Source organism: Copidosoma floridanum, unplaced genomic scaffold (assembly GCF_036245765.1).
Source record: "Copidosoma floridanum isolate Cflo_tuat_1 unplaced genomic scaffold, Cflo_Japanese_pri ptg000005l, whole genome shotgun sequence".
Classification (NCBI taxonomy): Eukaryota; Metazoa; Arthropoda; class Insecta; order Hymenoptera; family Encyrtidae; genus Copidosoma; species Copidosoma floridanum.
Genome location: NW_028321882.1, coordinates 154906 through 174425, shown reverse-complemented (window position 1 = coordinate 174425; position 19520 = coordinate 154906). Strand labels below are relative to the sequence as shown.

At 30.9% G+C, this 19520-nt stretch overlaps 1 protein-coding gene across 1 annotated transcript in view; it reads right to left on the bottom strand.

Moving 5' to 3' along the window:
* The window catches only part of LOC106646036 (uncharacterized), a 321141-nt gene that overhangs the window by 175420 nt on the left and 126201 nt on the right, over nt 1–19520 (bottom strand). Inside the window, exon 6 of the mRNA XM_089598068.1 lies at nt 15386–15431. Within this exon, the coding sequence (XP_089454194.1) occupies nt 15386–15431 (46 nt within the window). The remainder of the gene's footprint in view (nt 1–15385; nt 15432–19520) is intronic.

The window sequence follows — 19520 nt, the reverse complement described above, 5'->3', positions numbered from 1 at the left end:
TAATTATAATAATGATATTGCTGTAATAAAAGTCAAGATAACTTTATTGATTATGTTTATGATAATTATAATAATGCTAATTATAATGATTATGATCGTGATATTTATAATTAATATAATAATAACAATGTTTGCAACGATAGTAATGACATTAATCATCAAAATCATATAAATAATGTTAATTATGATATTTTTAATGACACTAACAATAATGTAAAGGACGACGATCATGATAATATTGATGATAGTGTTGAAAATGTTGATGTTGACGATGTTAATAATAATTGTTATAATCATGAAAATGATGTTTATAATGTTTATGATGATAATGATACTGATAATGATTATAATAATGATGTTTATAATTATGATAATAATGATGATGATAATGATAATGTTAATAATAATGATGATGGGACTGATGTTGGTGGAAATGATTTTAATGATGATGATGATTATAATAGTATTGATAATAATATTGATAATGATCATGATAATGTGAAAAATAATAACGATAATTATAATAGTTATGGTAATAATAATGATAATGATTTTGCAATAATGACAGTGAAGATGATAGTAACGATAATTATAATAATAATTATAATAATAATAATGAGAATGATGATAATGTTTATGTTAATATTGACATTAATAATAACAATAATTATGACAAAAGCGATGCCGATAAATATAAGAATTATAAAGATTATGATATTGATGATAATTCGATGATATCAACCATAATGTATTTGACAACGATGATGATAATAACGATGATAATGAAGATAATAATGATAATGTTTGTGATGATAATGATAATGATAATAATAAAAGTGATAATAGTAATTATTCCTATAATGATCATGTCAATGGTAATAATGATGATTATGTAATTGATAATAATAATGATAACACAGCTCCACAAAAAAAATCGAAAGTCTTAGTGCAGAGACCTGACATACCCTCTTATATGTAATCAACCACGCTAAATTTAAATCTAAGGTCAATTTTACTTTATTACGTCAGGATTTTTCATAACCTCAAAATTTAAGCCCAAAAACCCCATAACGAATAAGCCATTTAATGCCCGAGTATCTTAACCCAAGTAATGCTATTACCTCATAATTTGATCATTCCTAAACTATAATTACTCCAAAACCCTAAAACCCAATGACCCCATAACCTCTAAACCAGATGAGTAACAGAGGTTTGAGTCTCTAGTGCTGAGATGTCTAGGTCAATGTTGCGTTTCTTCACGTATAGCAAATCTCCTAATTTGCCAGGCCCCTTAACTACATAATTATTTTAAACAATAACTGTATGACCCTATTCACTTATAACCATTTAACTCATTAACTCTCAAACATAACCTCTAAGCCTGATCAGTAACAGAGTTTCGAGTCTTTAGTGCTGAGATGTGTAAGCCATTGTTGTGTTTCTTGACGTATAGCGAATTTCCCAACTCGTCAGGCCATTTAACTACATAATTGTATAAAACAATAACTGTAGGATCCAATTCACTCATAACACTATAGTTAAACAACCTAAATCCCCAAAGAGTAATAAGCGCGTACGACAATGAGTACAGGAATGTAAGTACGATGGACTATTCGACAGTATCAATCTTATTGTCATCGTCATGTTTGTGGACGTTACAAGTTTTTTTTGTTGCGTTGTGTCTTGTAGCTTTATACTCTGTAAAAGCCGAAGTACCCACCGTTACAGAGCTGCAGTCGATGAATGACGACGCCTGCGGGCCTGCTTTCTGACCCTGACCAGCCGCCAATACTGAGGATCCGACCCTCTGCATCGTAAATTTTTTTTTTGTGTTTGCTATGACGGCATGAATGCCAGTATCCAGAGTCTCTGTTGGATCACGGAAAAATTCTGTTGACCACCGTTAACCACGTGGAGGTGCCCTGGATTGCAAACACAAAAAAAAATTTTTTTTTCAAGTGATACAAAAGATCCGTCTAACTCCTAATCTATGGCGTTATGGAGGTATAGGGCTATAGAATTTATTAAGTAATGGGGTTTCAGAGTTATTGATTCTTAAGCTATAATGACCGTGTGGTTTGGTGATATAATAGTTTGAAACTTCATTTTCTCTTCTAGAAAGTGCATAAGCCTCTTTTTCACTAGTTTTCAGGATTTTAGGGTTATAAGGTTGTTGGGTATCAGAGATACTGGGTTATATAGGGTTATGGGGATGTACAGTTCATATTTTAATAAGTGATATAAGGTTGCGGTGACTGACGACTTAAAAATTTGAAAGTTATTGGGCTAAATTTTCTGGTTTTTAGGGTTTCATAGTAATCACGTTTTAGGGTTAATGAGCTAGTTAGTTATGAGGTAATACGGTCATACAGTTAATGTTTAAAGCAATTATGTAGTAAAGGAGCCTGACGAATCAGAAGATTCGCTATACGTGGAGAAACACAACATTGACCTAGACATCTCAGCACTAGAGACTCAAACCTCTGTTACTCATCTGGTTAAGAGGTTATGGCGTCATTGGGTTTTTTGGGTTTTAGGGTTTTGGGGTTAATGAAGTTCAGGGATAATCAAATCATAAGGTTATAGCGTTACTTGGGTTAAGATACTCGGGCATTAAATGGCTTATGTGTTATAGGGTTTTTGGGCTTAAATTTTAAAGTTATGAAAAATCCTGATGTAATGGAGTGAAATTGACCTCGGATTCAAATTCAGCGTGGTCGATTACATATACGAGGATATGTCAGGTCTCTGCACTAAGACTTTCAATTTTTTTTGTGGAGCTGTGATAATAATAATAATTATAATAATTATAACTATGATGATTAAAGATGATAATGATACCAAAAGTAATAATACAAATGACAATGATGAATATAATTATAATTATTTCAACATTGATAATGACATCGGCAATAATAATATAAGTTAAAATAATGATGATGATAATTACGCTAATAACCATTTTTATGTTGATAATAATAAATGTGACTATTAAAAACTTACTGATTTTAATTGTTATAACAATAATGATGAATAATGCTAAAAATATTTATAATCATTATAATTATAATGATAATAATGATAAACATGTTAATAATAATAATGATTACGGAGATAATAAAAATAATTATAACATGAGAATAAAAATGTTAATGATGATGCAAATGAAAATAATAATTGCAAAAATGATGACAATTATAATTGTAATAATTAAGATAATAATAATAATAATAATAATATTAATGATGATAATTATGATAATAATAATTATGATTATGATAGTAATAATAATCATAATAATGATTATATTGGTGATAACGTTAATAATTATTTTTATGATAATGATGATGATAATAATATTAATGATGATGATAATATTAATGATGATCATAATGATGACAATAGTGATAATTATAAGAAAAATAATAATAATGATGATGATAAGTAATTTCATTGTAATAATTATTATAAAAAAGATAATAATGGTGATAATCATGATGATGATTGCAATGATGAATATGATAATGTCAATGATAATGTCGATAATAACGACAATGATAATAATAATATATCTGATAATAAAGATTATAATAACAATGATAAGAATGATGGTAATAATAATAATAATGATAAAGACAATATTGATAATAAAAGTGGTTATAAAAGATATTAGTGATGAAGACGATGTTAGTTATGATTATGATAAAGTTTACGACGATAATAATGATAGTAACGGTGATAATGATAATAATAATATTGATTACTATGATAATAATAAGAATGTTTATAAAAATTATAATAAAAATGACGATAATCATAAGGTTAATAATAATAGTGACAAAAATGGTGATAGTAATAGTTGTATTGATAATAATAATGATAATAATGATAATGATAATGTTGACGACAACTATCATGATGATAATGATAATCGTGAAGATAACAATGTTGATAATAATAATTATCATAGTAATAATATTAAAAATAATGAAATTTATGATAGAAATTATAATACTTATGACGATAATGATGATGATAACCATGACGATGGCCATGGTCACGACGATGATAAAGATAGAGATCATAATGATAATGATAATGATACGGATAATAATGATAACAATGATAATGATAACGATAATGATGACAATTATGATAGTGGTGTTGATAAAGATGATGATAATGTAGATGACGATGATAATGGTAATGATTATGATTATGATAATCTTAATAAAGATAAAGATGATAATAATGATACTTATGAGAATGATGATAATAATGATAATAACAATGATGATCATAATAATAATAATAATAATAATATTAATAATAATAATAATAATAATAATAATAATAATAATAATAATAATAATAATAATAATGGTAAAAATTATAATTACGAATATAATAATGATAATCATACTGATAATGAAAACAGAAATGATAGTTTTGATTATAATTTTTGAGATAATAATGACAACGATGATGATAATAATTATTATAATTGAGATGATACTAAAAATGATGATATGTATGATGGTAAAGAGAATGATGACGATCATAATAATAAAAATAAAGATGACAATAAAAATGACGATTAAAGCAATGGCGATGACAATTATTATTGTATTGATAGCGACAATGATAATGATTATAATAATGATTATAATAATGTAGAAAATAACAACGATAATTATAATAGTTATGGTAATAATGATGATAATGATTTTGCAATATTAATAATAAAGATGATAGTAACGATAATTATAATAATAATTATAATAATAAGAATGAGAATGATGATAATGATGATGTTAATAATGTCATTAATAATAACAATTATCATGACGATATTGATGACATGAAATATAAGAATTATAAAAAAAATTTTAATGATGGTATCGTCGATAATATTAACCATAATGTATTCGACAACGATGATGATAAAAACGATGATATTAAAGATAATTATGATGATGTTTGTGATGATAATGATAATAATGATACTGAAAGTATTAATGATAATCATTCTTATAATGATCATGTCAATGGTAATTATGATGATTGTGTTATTGATAATAAAAATGATAATTATTATAATAAGGATAATTATAACTATGAGAAAGACAATAATGATACCTATAATAGTAATACAAATGACGTCAATGAATATAATTATAGTTATTTTGACATTGATAATGACATCGGCGATAATGATGTTAGTTAGAATAATGATAATGATAATCACGCTACTAACCGTTTTTATGTTAATAATAATAAATGTGACAATATTAAACTTACTGATTCTGAATAATATAACAATAATGATAATGATGTTAAAAATATTCATACTAATTACAATAATGATAATAATATTAATGATCATGGTAGTTCAAATAATGGTTACGGAAATAATAATAATAATTACAATAGGACAGTAAAAATGTTAATTATAATGCAAATAACAATAATGATCGCAAAAATCATGACGATCATAATTGTATTATTAAAGATCTTTATAATGATGATGATAATAATAATAATAATGATAACAATGATGATAATAATAATGATTATGATAATAATGATAATGATATTAATGATGATGATAATAATAATTATGATAATCATAATAATGATAATAATAATGATGATGGTTATAACGATAATAATTATTATTATGATGATGATAATGTTAATTATATAAATGATGATAATAATATTAATGATGATCATAATGATAACAATAATGATAATTATAAAAAAAATGATAATCATAATCCTGAGAATAATGATGATAATTAATACGATTGTAATAAATATTATAATAAAGATGATAATGGTGATAATCATGATGATGATGGCAATAATGACAATGATGATGACAATAATAATGATGATAATGATGATGATATTAATAATGAAAAAAAAAGTGATGATGATAATCATCATAGTAATGATAGTGACACTGATAATGGTAACGGTGATGATGATAATAATAATATCGATGATGATTATTATGATTATGACAAATATAAAAATAATATTAATACTACTTATAAAAACCAAAATGCTAATAAAAATTATAATTATAGATATGATAATAACAATGATAATAATAATAATGATAATAATAGGGATAATAGAGAAAATGATAATATTTATAATGGTGAAGATGATGATGACGATGAAAATAATGAAAATAAAAACGATAATAAACATGACGATGATCATAACGATTCTTATGATGATATTGATGATAATCATGTTAATTATAATGATGATTATGATAATAATGATTATATATATGACAATAATAATGATAATTGTTATAATGATGGTAATAATGATGATTATTATGATAATTATGATGATGATGATTGTGCTTATTATGACAATAATAATGATAATAATGATGATGATGATAGTAATCATGATTATGATGATGACAATGATAATATCCTTAATAATGATAATTATGATGATCATTGTTATAATGATAATGATGATGATAACAATCATTAGAATAATGATGATGATGAAAGTGATTATGATGATGATTGTGGTAATGACAATAATTATTATAATTATTATAATATCACGATAGTGATTATAATAATAATGACAATGATGGTAATAATGATCAATACAATGATAATGATAAAAGTGATGACAAAAATCATTAAAGTTATATTGGTGTCAATGATGATAATAATGATAATGATGATTATAATGATAATGATAAGGATAAATATAATGATGCCACAATAATAATCATAATATTCTGATAATTAATACAAAAATTTGTAAGAAAAATTGTAATTTTTTAGTTGTTGTCGACAATGATGATAATGATAATGATACATTTAATAGGGTTAATAATAAAAATGATGATATGTCTGATAGTTAAGTTAATAATGACGATGATGATAGTAAAAATAAGGATGATAATAAAAATGACGATTATGATAACAATGATGATGACAATTATTGTTATATTAATAGCGATAATGATAATAATAATAATAATGATGATGATTATAATTATTATAATGATGTACATGACAATAATAGCGATAATCATGATAATGATGATAATGTCGATGATTATAATGATAATTATGATAATAATGATTATGCTAATTATGATGATGGTGATAATAATAATGATGATGATGGTGGTAATGATGACAATGATGATTGTAACGTTTATAATGATGATAGTGTTAATGACGATAAAAATGAGGTTGACGATAATGATGACAATGATGGTGATGGTGATGACAATGGTGATGGTGATAATGATGATAATGATGATGATAATGTTGACAAAGACGATGATGATAATAACGATGATCGTGATGCAAATGACCTAGATAGTAAAGATGATGATGATGATGATATAGGTGATGATGATAATTGTGATGATTATGACAATCAGAATAATGACAATAATACCGATAATAATATTAAAAATGATAATGAGAATTATAATTCTGGAGTTAATAATGACAATGCTTATAATAATAAAAATGATTATGATGATCATGATGATGATGATAATATTATGATAACGGTTATTATGATAATGATGATAATGTCATGATGATGATAGTGATTATGACGATAACAATGAGGTCAATGATAATGATGAAAATGATGGTAATGGTAATAATAATGGTGACAATGATAATAATAGAATTCATGGAGATAATTTCGATGTCGACGATGATGATAATAAAGATTATGATTATGACATTAACAGTGACGTCTACGCCAATGATTTGGTTTTTACGAGTCTGTTTTTTATTTTTTGATAGAAATTTTTTTACTTTTATAACATTAATTATACAGTTACTGTTTTGATAAGTTGCTGGTTATAGTTAACAGTTGTTCTGTTATCCTTTTTCTAATTTAGTTAGTTATACGTTATCTACAGGGATATTCTCAAGTACTTGAGGAGCGGGGTAGGCGTGTGGATCAGCTTCCCCTGAGTCAAAATCCGTTCACAGAATAATTTTTTAACAATTATTCATTAAGTAAATGGATTTACAAAAGTGCTCAATTTCAGCGTGTTTGAAACGCAAATTTCAATGGCGCGGGCTGCCATGAAGTGCAGTGTCATGGATTGCAACAACATAGCAACAAACCTCTAGGTCGGTAAACAAAGTCTGAATAGATCCCCTAGCGGGCAGGAGATGGCGCTCAAATGTGATTAAAATAGTAAAAACGTGTAGCTATAAAATGTTTAGAAGAAGATGAAGGGCTGAGTATCAAAAACGTAAAAACAAATAAATAAGCGTGCGAAAAGGTTATTTAGTTAACCAGAGATAATATTATGAGATCATTCTACATACGATGAAATTGACAATGTCGATGAAGATGATGATAATAATAATGAAGATAATAAACATGATAATTAATGTAATAAAAAAAAAAGATACAATTGTAAACAACATTAATAATAAAAATAAAGAAAATGTTTAACTTGAGCGGCTATCAGGTGAAACTTGGGCCGCACTTGGGTAGTTCTTGAGCAGTGGCGCTTGGGAGGCACTTGGACGGCACTTTGGCGGCACTTGAGCAGAATGTAAAAGGCGGCTCTTGGGCGGTACTTTGGCAGCACTTGGTCCTTACTTTGACGGTACTTGAGCGGCACTTGGGCCGTACTTAGGCGGTACTTGAGCAGAATGTAAAAGCAGCACTTAGGCAACACTTGGGCGGCACTTGGGCCGTACTTTGGCAGTACTTGGACAGGATGTAAAAGAGCACTTAGGCGGTACTTGGGCGGTACTTGGGCAGCACTTGGATGGCACTTGGGCCGTACTTTGGCGGTACTTGGGCAGAATGTAAAAGCGGCACTTGGGCGGTACTTGGGCAGTACTAAGGCGGCACTTGGGCCGTACTTTGGCGGTACTTGGGCACAATGTGAAAAGCGGCACTTGGGCGGTACTTGGGCAGATTTTTAGTAGCGGTACTTGGGCGGTACTTGGGCAGCACTTGAGCCGTACTTTGGCGGTACTTGGGCAGGATATAAAAGAGCACTTGGGCGGCACTTGGGTGGTACTTGGGCGGCACTTGGGCTGCACTTGGTCCGTACTTTGACGGTACTTGGGCAGAATGTAAAAGCGGCACTTGGGCGGTACTTGGGCGGTACTTGGGCGGCACTTGGGCCGTACTTTGGCAGTACTTAGGCAGAACGTAAAAGCGGCACTTGGGCGGTACTTGGGCAGCACTTGGGCCGTACTTTGGCCGTACTTGGGCAAAATGTGAAAAGCGGCACTTAAGCGGTACTTGGGCAGATTTTGAGCAGCGGTACTTGAGCGGCACTTGGGTGGTACTTGGGCAGCACTTGGGCCGTACTTTGGCAGTACTTGGGCAGAAAGTGAATAGTGGCACTTGGGCGGTACTTGAGCAGAATGTAAAAGAGGCACTCGGGCGGTACTTGGGCGGTACTTTGGCAGCACTTAAGCCGTACTTTAGCGGTACTTGGGTACAATGTGAAAAGCGGCACTTGGGCGGTACTTGGGCAGAATTTTAGCAGTGGCACTTGGGTGGCACTTGGGCAGTACTTGGGCGGTACTTAAGCGGCACTTGGGCGGTACTTGGGCCGTACTTTGGCAGTACTTAGGCAGAACGTAAAAGCGGCACTTGGGCGGTACTTGGGCAGCACTTGGGCCGTACTTTGGCCGTACTTGGGCAAAATGTGAAAAGCGGCACTTAAGCGGTACTTGGGCAGATTTTGAGCAGCGGTACTTGAGCGGCACTTGGGTGGTACTTGGGCAGCACTTGGGCCGTACTTTGGCAGTACTTGGGCAGAATGTGAATAATAGCACTTGGGCGGTACTTGAGCAGAATGTAAAAGAGGCACTTAGGCGGTACTTGGGCGGTACTTTGGCAGCACTTAAGCCGTACTCTAGCGGTACTTGGGTACAATGTGAAAAGCGGCACTTGGGCAGTACTTGGGTAGAATTTTAGCAGTGGCACTTGGGTGGCACTTGGGTGGTACTTGGGCGGCACTTGGGCCGTACTTTGGCAGTACTTGAGCAGAATGTAAAAGCAGCACTTGGGCGGTACTTGGGCGGCACTTGGGCCGTACTTTGGCAGTACTTGAGCATAATGTAAAAGCGGCACTTGGGCGGTACTTGGGCGACACTTAGGCGGCACTTGGGCCGTACTTTGATGGTACTTGGGCAGAATGTGAAAAGTAGCACTTGGGCGGCGCTTGGACAGAATGTCAAAGCGGCAGTTGGGCGGTACTTTGGCAGCATTTGGGCCGTAATTTGGCGGTTCTTGGGCACAATGTGAAAAGCGGCACTTGGGCGGCACTTGGGCAGAATTTGAGCAGCGGCACTTTGGCCACCCAAGTGCCACCCAAGTACCGCCCAAGTACCGCACAAGTGCCGCTTTTACATTTTGCCCAAGTACCACCAAAGTACGGCCTAAGTGCCGCACAAGTGCCGCTTTTACATTCTGCTCAAGTACCGCCAAAGTACGGCCTAAGTACCGCACAAGTGCCGCTTTTACATTCTGCCCAAGTACCGCCAAAGTACGGCCCAAGTGCCGCCCAAGTACCACCCAAGTACGGCCCAAGTGCCGCCCAAGTGCCACTTTTACATTGTGCCCAAGTACCGCCAAAGTACGGCCCAAGTGCTGCCAAAGTATTACATAAGTGCCACTTTTACATTTTGCTCAAGTACCGCCAAAGTACGGCCAAAGTGCCACCCAAGTACCGCCCAAGTACCGCCCAAGTGCCGCTGCTTAAATTCTGCCCAAGTACCACCCAAGTGCCGCTTTTACACACTGCCCAAGTACTGCCCTAGTGCCACTTTTCACATTCTGCCCAAGTGCCGCCAAAGTACGGCCCAAGTGCTGCCCAAGTACCGCCCAAGTGCCGCTTTTCACATTCTGCTCAAGTGCCGCCAAAGTGCCGTCCAAGTGCCGCCCAAGCGCCACTGCTCAAGTACTACCCAAGTGCGGCCCAAGTCTTACCTGATAACCGCTCAAGCTAAACATTTTCTTTATTATTATTATTAATGTTGTTTACAATTGTATCTTTTTTATTTTATTACATTAATTATTATGTTTATTATCTTCATTATTATCATTATCATCTTTATCGTCATTGTCAATTTCATCGTATGTCGAATGATCTCATAATAATATCTCTGGTTAACTAAATAACCTTTTCGTACGCTTATTTATTTGTTTTTACGTTTCTGATACTCAGCCCTTCATCTCTTTCTAATAATTTTATAGCTACACGTTTTTACTATTTTAATCACATGTGAGCGCCATCTCCTGCCCGCTAGGGGATCTATTCAGACTTTGTTTACCGACCTAGAGGTTTGTTGCTATGTTGTTGCGATCCATGACACTGCACTTCATGGCAGCCCGTGCCATTGAAATTTGCGTTCTAAACACGCTGAAATTGAGCACTTTTTTAAATCCATTTATTTAATGAATAATTGTTAAAAAATTATTCTGTAAACGGATTTTGACCCAGGGGAAGCTGATCCATACGCTGGTCATCGCTTCTCAAGTACTTGAGAATATCCCTATACATTTGTCTAGATTGTGTGTTTTCCAAGTATGTGTATTATATTATTCTGGTTTAAGTTTTTGATTACTTGCTCTATTACTAGCCTTTAAAATGACTTCAATACAGTATTTGACAATAATTTTTCTTTCTTAAAGCTAAAGCATATTTATGTCAGAATATCTTTTTAGATTTATGCTTAAGCGGTAAGGTACGTGTTTGCTTTTGTCTGAAGGTAGTGGTAGGTCTTTTACTATGATAGACCGTTCCGAGTATTGTTGATACTTGCGGCACATGATATTTATACTTATACTTAATTCCTTCTTTTTTACGCTTTATTATTTAGTTGTTTTAGCTGTTGTTTTTTTTTGTACCAAAAAATCTTATAAGTTTCTTACAAGTTTGCACACGTCTATATATATATAGCAGTTTAAACGCATGTTACGTTGTTGCTAGATAATAGTTTGTTTAACAAAATTTTTTTCATGCCTCAAAATGCATTTATTTTGCATGAGACCAATAGAATGATTCATCTTTTTTTACTTCTAGTCGAATATTTTTATTTTTAATGTTAGATTGCTTACAATGAGCCGTTATCTATGTTAAAGTGTTTCCTTAGTTTTGTAAACACGGCTTGTGAAAGCCATTTCAAATTAAAACCTTTCATACACTTGATTCTTTGGTCAAAAAATTAATAAATACTTTCTCAATTTTTCATACAGAGCATGGCTATACTTCAGTAAAAATCTACGTTTGCCAATACTTGGACATCCCTTAGGTATCCTTTTTAGGGCTACATAGTATCAAATTATACAAACATTTAATAACAACGTCATCAACAAGTATTACATTAATGTTAAAATGTACAAAACCAACACAATAGGTTATACATATCTACATTGCACGATGTGTGCAAACAAAAATGAGCATAACATGGCTTGTAAATAATTTAACAACGCCAAACAATAAAACTGCAAAATATGTAAAAACGTAGATAAAATACCCTTAGGTAAGATGCAGGTTAAAACATAGAATATGGAGCTGAAGGTTTAATACTAAGTAATAGACAGAAAGGGAGAATGAAAGAAACATTTGTGCAGGAATTTGTTATATACGCGTAATATACAAAAAATAGACTAATGTGGTAGAGAAAAATAAATAAATGCGCTATCAAAAATTTGTGCTTAAACTTAAGTAAAAACCTTTTATAAACAGTACTTAATTTTTTTGTATTAAGCTGTCAATTACCATTATTATAGAAAGTTATTATATAAATTAAATTAGGGAATTTTCTCCTAAATCCATACACTCTTTATCTGAGATTCTTACGATGCATAAATGAAACAAAATGCAAAAATATTTTTTTATTGAGTCTGTTAAAAAGATCATAGATCATTGGACTCGTAGAGGTGTACATTTCTCGAAGCTAAGATTCCAGGGTCTGCCTTAGTTGTAATAAATAATTAGATTTGATTTAAGGCTTATGGTGCTGCTGAATTCCATAATAGCATGCTTGTCAGATTGATAGTTTCTTCTCTTGGATCACGTAGATATGACTTACATAAGTGTTTTTATGCTTTTTTAATAAGTTTCTATTGACATTCTAGTATGAATTTAAAAACTTCTATTATTACTTTTGGTTTTTTCTTGGATTCGTTTGATGCGATATCACTTAATACGGACTTTTCTTTTTCACTTTTTAGATTTTTTGTTAGCAACAAGCTGGGTTTTTATGAAAACTTAATGGCTATAGACGAATAAAAAGTTTGGGAATTGATTTTTTAATTAATTCCATCTGTTTTTTATTAAATAAAACAACAATCTGTTTCACTTGTGGCACACTAATAGGAGATTGCTCCCTATGATTCGCAGAAATAGTATTCAAGACACTGGAGACTTTTATCATTCCGAGATGTGGGCAGTCAATTCTTATTTCTATGAGGTATGTAGAAGACTATTTTTTAATGATAACAATAATAATGTTTAATGAGGGCTAGAATTCCTTAATAATTTTAATCCATTTATTCAGTCTACACTTGAACAAAAAACAATGGATTGACTTCCTTTTTGGATACTTTGATTACCAGAGTTACTGAGGCTCAATGTATAGTTGACTTATACCATAAATCATCTGCTTCTTTCATATATCTGAATTCTTTTTTACATAGTCTAGTGGTATAAAAGAAAAATATAGTATTTTCTTTCTACTTGGGTTGAATCTTTAACTTCCCTCCCTGTGTCCATGTGTCGAAAGTGTTTGTTCCTTCCCTAGATATTTTCATATTTTTTTCCTCCCTGTCAGCACGCCATCTGTAGATAAAGAGAGGTAGCATAGTTCATGTGCACTAAGTTTTTAATAAAGTTTCTCGTATTATTTTTGAAAATTGTACTATTATTAGAAACATTAATAATTATTTTTGTAACTGTGAGAATACTCATGTTTAAATTTTTTAAATACTTTTAAGAAGTATGTCAAAGAAATGTACTATTAAGATATAAATATAGTACTGTAAATTAAGTCAATTTAATTGAATGGAGAAAAATTTCCCAATGAATCAATATAAATTAATGATATGTAACATTTTAAATAGTATACTATTTAAATTGTATACAAAATAAAATTATTTTATTTTATTTGATCATGTATTTTTTTTTGCTCAGGGTTTTTGTGCATTCGCTAACCAACGACCCTCGCTTTGCTTAGGACGTAAATGTTAGCGAATACAAAAACCCTTCTTTTCTAGTTCGATGTAAACCACTAACATGTGATCGTAAAATTGATGCATTGTGTATTATACCTGTATAGTCGTCATCTTAGCTGTTGATCTGCTCTGGCAGCGATAGTGCTACCAACCTTACTGAACTTACTCTACAGCCGATGAAATTCTGCATGCTTTGCATAAATTTATCTAGTAGGAATGATTCGGCTACGAAGTTTCAACGAAGTTGCAAGAAAATTTGAAGCAGTATTTATTGATAGCTTATACATGTTTGTTAAGAATCGGTGTCAAGTGTCGGATGACGTTGTGTTTCTTAATTTTTTAGATATAACTTTAAAGTTCTTAATAAAAGTCTTGTGGCAACAATAAGAAGGCCAATCAATTGAAAAACGAGTTACTTTTTTGACTCTTACGACTATTTGTAAGCAGTTTTGAAGTTATTTTAGGATACTGCATAACATTTTTCATATTGGGATGGATAACGATATAATGGCTTTATTAACACATTTTTTTAGCCCCTTATAAAAATTCACATAAATAGATATTGGGACAGTTTTTATATTTTTAAGCTTTATAGCAATAAAAACTTTTTTTATCTTATTTTATTTCGAAAATACTTTTACCTTTTTAATTTGTTAACCGTATTTTTATTGTAAGTAACGTTTTACTAAAACAAGGCTTATTCACTAAATGATTGTAATAGCACCTTATAATTTATTTAAACCATGATAATGTATCACAAAATAATTTACGGATAAATTCTAGGTTTTGGAAGAAGTCTTAGTTTAACAGAGAACAAGATATTCAATAATATTAAAAAAAATTAAACTTACTCTACGCAGTTAAGTTTAAGCACATACACTCTCATTATTCAATATTAACTCTGTGTCTTGTGCGATTTAAGTGAATGTCTTTTATGTTTCAGCTTTAAGCTAATACACTATGATTATTTGGTATTAACTGATAAATACGTAAGTGGTAATATCTTGAGAAATTTTTTTTTCGATCAGCTTTATCATCTCATTAAAACATTCATAAAATACAGGTAAAACTAAATGAATATTACGTTGTTAAACTAAACAGCTGAAAATGTATAAATAACTAACATTTTCGTGCATTTTCTTACCTGAATTCGAGCCTCCGTTAAACCAATTTTGATAGCTAACTCCTCCCTAAAAACATTTTAGTATGATATCAAAAAGATTTAGGTGAAGATTTAATAAAAAATACGTGCATCATTAGTATTGCACTATGTACATAATACTAAATATTTACTAAATCATTGATTTTAGAATAATGTTTATTAGGAAATATGGTATAAATAGCTGTAAAATGTTTGAGTATCTAGATGATCTTTAAATAAACAACTTAGCAATTAGTATAATTAACATAGTATGACACTTGTAAATCCACATAGAGAGACTGAAAAATTTGTATTCTATTTATTAAAATACTAACGTCAGTAATCTCGTTAGCGTAAGGATCATCTATAACTAATTTATTCTGACGAAATGATTATACGTTTGCTAACTTATTTTTACTTTCATTGTTTTTACTACAGATTTGTACGTGAAACGTGTAACAAAATTCTTTCTACAACTTAATTATTTATAAAACATTATTTTAAATATATCAAAAATGATGAAGTTCAAACACTCTAGTAACAATTCCAATTTTAGATTTAATATGATCAAATATAGTTCTTAATCAAACGATGTCCTTAAATGGGAGAAGTCAAACGCACTAACCAGTTTTTTTCGTAAAACTGTTTAATAAAACAACAATAATAAGAGATGAGAAAAGTAATGAAGTATAAGTACTTTGCCAATTAGCGTTAGTAAGTATTAATCATTATTCTTTAGGTTTTTCTTGTCTTTTGTAGTATCAGTATTCATGTTGTTTTTCTTTTTTTAAATATTCTTATAATACTTATTTAAAGAGACAGTTTGTAGAAGATAGGTGTCACTTGGTAAGATTATCATTTTCTAATTCTAACAATTTTCAGATGACTTCATCATTACGTATATGTTTGAGCATGTTAATTGTGACTGGTTTAATAATAAATAATTATAATAGACAAATCTTCATACTGCAAGACCACGATATTATCTGCTGAACATGAATTTACAAAAAAAGAAGCTAGAATCATCGATATAAGCAGGGTTTTCGATTCAGCCACAGCCTTAGATGCTAAAAATGTTTGCAGTAAAAATATATTTTTAGAGTTTATTTTAACTTGTTGTGTTCAATACATAGCAGTCATAACTGTATTTTGCTTGGTTAAAGTCTTTGAAAAATTACACTACATTATGTTTTGTTCCCAAAACATGCAGATAGTAACAAAAAATATCCATTCACAACACTCGTACCTCTCCTCAAAAATTAAAAAAATATTATCCATCATTTTGTTCATTTTTTTCTTGGTTTTGTCCATCACATTTTTTGTATTTATCCCTGTACGTCTATAAGTACTAATGATTCTGACTCATGTTAGTAACTATTTATTCAAACACGTTAAAAAAATAGTTAAAAACAAGTTCTTAAACTTGAATAGTAATATATATATACAATCAATAAAAATAATATTGGTCTTACAAGACTTATCTTTTTGCAAATTATATTACTTAAGCGTTTGGCCGTATTATTAACAATTTATTTTGAGTGGCCCCTAGAATGATTATAGTATATACTAATAGAAAAAATATAAATTTTCATCATACTTACATAAATGAATAAATCAATTATTAGCAAGACCAAAAAAATGTTTTCAGTAAAATATTTCTGTATTTATTTATTCGTCCATTTATTGGTTTATGATATACATAGCAATTATCCATTTTATAATGTAATTATTCTACATTGAGTAAATGCTTGAGCTCGCATTATTACAGAAGTGTCTGGTTAATAAAATTTATTGTATTTGACAAGTTATCCAAATAAATACATGCATACACACATATACCTCCCTATAATACATGGTAGTATTGACAAAGGTGAATCTCAGCTCCCCCTTAGTATCCCTTAAGTTCACTCAGATACAAGTTTATTTTCACGTGATTTTTAATCTAAAAATGTTTTAGCCAGCTCCCCCTGCTTCTTCCAACTCCCATCTCCTTATCCCTAGGGGCCCCTTCACCTTTCTCTCTGCCGTCCTCTTATTAGGGCAACCTTATCTTGCTCTATCTCTACTGTCTCCGAAGGTAACATTTTTTATTTATTAAGGACTCTAGAAAGAAAACTAAACAAATTTATGATTTACATTGATGAACATTCTTCTCCATAAAACAGAAATACAATGTTAAAAATAGTTTCATACAATAAGTGTCCAAAAACAATTCAAACAGGCAAAAGAAAACGAAATGTATTGTTATGAAGGGATTAATTCTTTTAAAATTAAAATTAAAAAGAGGAAATTATTATTATTAATATCTAATATCATATAAAAATAATATAATAACTGTTCTTATTAAAGTACCAAATCATTTAAAAAGCAATGGTTTAATAATTATCATCAATATCATCATCAAAGTCATCATTACTATTGTTATCCTAACAATTATCTCTTTCATTACTATTGTTACTATTGTTATTACTATTATTATTATCATTATTGTGGTTATTATTATTATCACCACTATTATAATTAATATGATTTTTGTTGTTTTTATTATTATTATTTTCATTTTTTTTTCTACGAAGTTGTCAAAAATGCCCTAGTGTACAATAGAAGGGGGTAAAAATTCCTTCTTAGTATGGGAGCCGCAGTCAGCCGAAAGATATGTGCTTCTTGCCACAATATTATTAGCAATACTGCCTGATCACCCACTAAACTGGCAAGACCTGTCTCCTAAGACACCTGGCTAATCATCAGCTTTCGTATTAATACTTCAAGCTAGGGCTACGGAGTGTTGACTCTTGACGTGACCTTCTATGCAGATGTCGTCAATGTCATGATGTTGCTTTCTCTATATTCCATCTGAGCGTCTGCTGTTTTGTGACAATATACTTTTCCATTACCTTCTCTTGCTTATGTCTTAAGTAAGTCAGCTCAGCTTTGATCTGCGATGATCATCCCGCTTTTATCTTTTTAGATACCTACCACCACTATAATAAGTTACGCGATCCGCTTCCGCTGAAAAAATATTTTTGTGGACAAAAGACAGGCAGTAGAATAAAAACATTCAATGACAATATAACTTCCTAGTGGAAAACAGTTCGCATGTAACGACAGCCTAAAGCTGCTTATATATTGGCAATTCTGCGTAATCATAAGGTTTTTTTAATCTACCACAGAACTCCAACTTTTGTACAGGTAACCTACAGCTATTTCATATATTTCTCTGTCCACTCCAGGCACCAACTTTGCCCCACTAACACATTAAATTTAAGGACTCTTTTTTTAAGTTGAAGACATGAGAGATTGGCGCACAGAGCGCGCAGGGGACAAAGTTTCACTAGTACACGCACACACGCTGATGTATATACATACATATATATGTATATCCCTATATTATATAGTTGTATTGACGAAAGTGAGTCTCAGCCCCCCACTCCTCCCCACACCCGTCATCACCCCCTCGATTCACATAGATAATTGCTTGTTTTTACGTAATTTTCAATCAAATTATATTTGAGTAATACCCTCCCCCCCGCTCCTCCTCAGATTCCCCTCAGTTTTCTCTCTATCCTCTCTACCTCCCCTCTACCTCCTCCCCAAAAAACTTATTTACTTAAAAACTTATTACTTACTTATTTACTCGATTACTTATTTACTTATTTACTTAAATACTTATTTATAGAATGTTTTACCATCTGAAATGTTGAAAAATGTAAGTAATTTAGTACCCAAGTCATACCTCGTTTTTATGATTTTTCAAGTCACTGATCATAGGTCCCCCTCTGTTTATTCTCTCCCCTTTTCTTACTATATGTCTCTGAAGGGCCATTATTCGTTTAAATTGATTGAACTTTTATATTAAGAATCTCCTTCTGGTCCATGTGTACTTTACCCAAATATAAAATTCTTGAATAACTAAGGACTTTATTTACAAAAAAAAAGAGTTCAGAAAAAGTCATGATTAAAAAAACAAACACAATTAGGCTTTTGGAACGATAATTCATTCTGTCAATTTAATGTTGTGACATTTCATGTGTCGTTTTAACCCATCTGTTCTATTGAAACCCTTTCCACATTTTTCACACTTTTTTTTCATGGTTTTCATGAATTAACATATGTCTGTTTGGATGTGACGATCTTTAAA